A 2,155-nucleotide genomic window follows, 5' to 3' on the forward strand; every position below is an offset into this window, starting at 1 on the left:
TGGTTGCGTTGATCGCCGCTCCGGGGGCCGTAGGTCGCCAAGTGTTCTGCGACCGCTCGGAAAATGTAGTGTGGTAGCACCTTGTTTTGTTTTTTTCCTTTTTTTTCAAGAACCGAGAAGCCGCCGAGCGAAACTTGACTGACTTGGCTGACCGACCGCGAGCCAACGGGAAACTGCTTCTACCTCTCCTTCCCCCTCTCCCTTCTCTTCTTTTCTCTCTTCTCTCTTTTCCTCTACGGTCGTCTCTTTCCCGCGCGGTTCGCATGATGTGTGACCTTGGCCAAGGCAAGGGCAAGGATAATTATCGTGACTGTCTCGGCCATTGCTACTTCTCTCTCTTTCTCTGTCTCATATTCTGAATTTTCTCACTCTTCCTCTCGCCCGCTCTCACCCCTCTGCCCCTTCTCTTTCATCCCTCTCCTTCCAGTACGATTTCCTTTACGGAGTACTTGGCAAGGTGGACCTATTCGCGATGCGAAAGCTTCCGGAATGAGCTGGGAAACAGTAGGCACGCAACCAAAACATAGGACAGCAAAAATAAGTTCCCGTAATCTGTAGTAAAAACGGTAAAAATAAACTTTTACCATTAACACTATAAAAACAAACATGTTACTTCTAACGTTTTACCGGGTGCTAATAACGAATTTTCGAGAGTGCTTATGGTGTTGTGCCTCGTCAAAGGCACTAACTTGCCACAAACACTCTAATTTTAGCACCTTTGGATGTGTTAGAGACTTTCTAGACACTAAATAATTAGTCTTCGTTAAAAGGTGCTTCATCGCACTTTTGTTTTCCCGCGTGTCCTTAGCTTACTTATGTGGAGCGATATTTTTCAATGTTCCACTTCCAGGAAGCGATAAAACTTGATTCACGATCTCGCTATCCCAGGATCGAGGTTTCTTCAGCACTCATCGTTTTCCAGTGCCTTCTGGAGTTTGCCCCACCGTGGTGGCCGCTCCATAGCCCACTGCTTTGACCGAGCGTTTTGGCACCGCAGAGGCATGCCCACGTCTGGGGGTCGTCGCGTATTGACTCCTGCTCCTCCTTCTCCCTCGGCGTTTGCTCGATGAGCGACGTCTGGTTTGGCGGGCCGGGTCGGCCGGGTCGGGACTCGGGGCGACCGTCTGGACGAGCCGGTCCGGTCCTCGTCAGTGACGCACAGCCCGGGCACAGCCCCGTGTCGCTGCCCTCCGCATGACTGCCGGCACGTGCACGGAGGGGAGGGGAGGGGGCGTCAAGAGGGCGCGGAAAGTTCCGCTGTTTTTGGGGCCCAAAGTTTTATGATATTACGATTTGGTGAAAAAAACCCACACACGCATGAGACAGGGGCATGCGCGCTGCTGCCGCTCCAGCTGGCTCCCACCGGCCCATGGACCTGTGATGCTGTTTTTAAAACAAAAATGATTTACACTGAAGTGAGCGAATGAATTTGCACACTTGGATTTTTGGTGTAGTTTCGTAAAGTGTGCTGCTACTGTTTCGTAGTTTTAATGTTTTCTCTTTTTCTGTTTGTTTTTTAGTTCGCGCGACGGGAGGCGGGACAGCGATGGCGGCTCCGGCGAGCAGTAAGTAGACGTTATGTGCTAAAATGATTTATTTTCAATTCTGCCCGCAATCGCGGTTCGCTTTGCACGAACATCATTTGGTATCGATTGGGGTTGTTCGTTCAGTGGACAGCAGCGTTGCGTGTGGAAGCCAACTTTCCGGGGCTAAAAGGTCAAAGGTCTGAAATATTTCAGTGATTAATTACAACCAACCAGACATGCTTTTTTTAATTTTCAACATTTGATTAAAAATGTGTTGTTGTTTTTTTGAAGTTTACTTCATTGTGTCTGATTTAGCTAAGAATACCCGCAAGCGCCGCAATCGGCAGTAATCACAGTTGTTCCTATTATTTCTCATATCTTTTCTTAAAACCGACGGACTTTCTTCGCCCCCTTCCCCTCTCTCTCTTTAGAGTTTACAAGGGAAGACGCACGTCTGCGCCGCGGTCCTCGAGTCCTCGGGTTGTTTGCAGTGGCGTTCGCATCCTCGTTCCTTGTGGTCCCCCCTCCCTTTTCATCATGCTATGCTGCGGCCGGCTGCGGCGCGCTTTTGCCCTTGTGTACCTCTTTGGCTGCCATCAACACCAATTAGGGTATGCATATAAAGAGCC

The 2,155-nt window shown here is 49.7% G+C and overlaps 1 protein-coding gene across 2 annotated transcripts in view; it reads left to right on the top strand.

Annotated features, from left to right (window-relative positions):
* Nucleotides 1-2,155, top strand: part of LOC113217970 (aryl hydrocarbon receptor nuclear translocator-like protein 1) — a 73,484-nt gene that overhangs the window by 40,828 nt on the left and 30,501 nt on the right. For both annotated transcript variants that reach the window (XM_052265929.1, XM_026438082.2), the window contains exon 2: nucleotides 1,521-1,565. In XM_052265929.1, coding sequence (XP_052121889.1) covers nucleotides 1,521-1,565 — 45 coding nt within the window. The remainder of the gene's footprint in view (nucleotides 1-1,520; nucleotides 1,566-2,155) is intronic.

This window comes from Frankliniella occidentalis, unplaced genomic scaffold (assembly GCF_000697945.3).
Source record: "Frankliniella occidentalis isolate FOCC.00 unplaced genomic scaffold, Focc_3.1 Scaffold32, whole genome shotgun sequence".
NCBI lineage: Eukaryota > Metazoa > Arthropoda > Insecta > Thysanoptera > Thripidae > Frankliniella > Frankliniella occidentalis.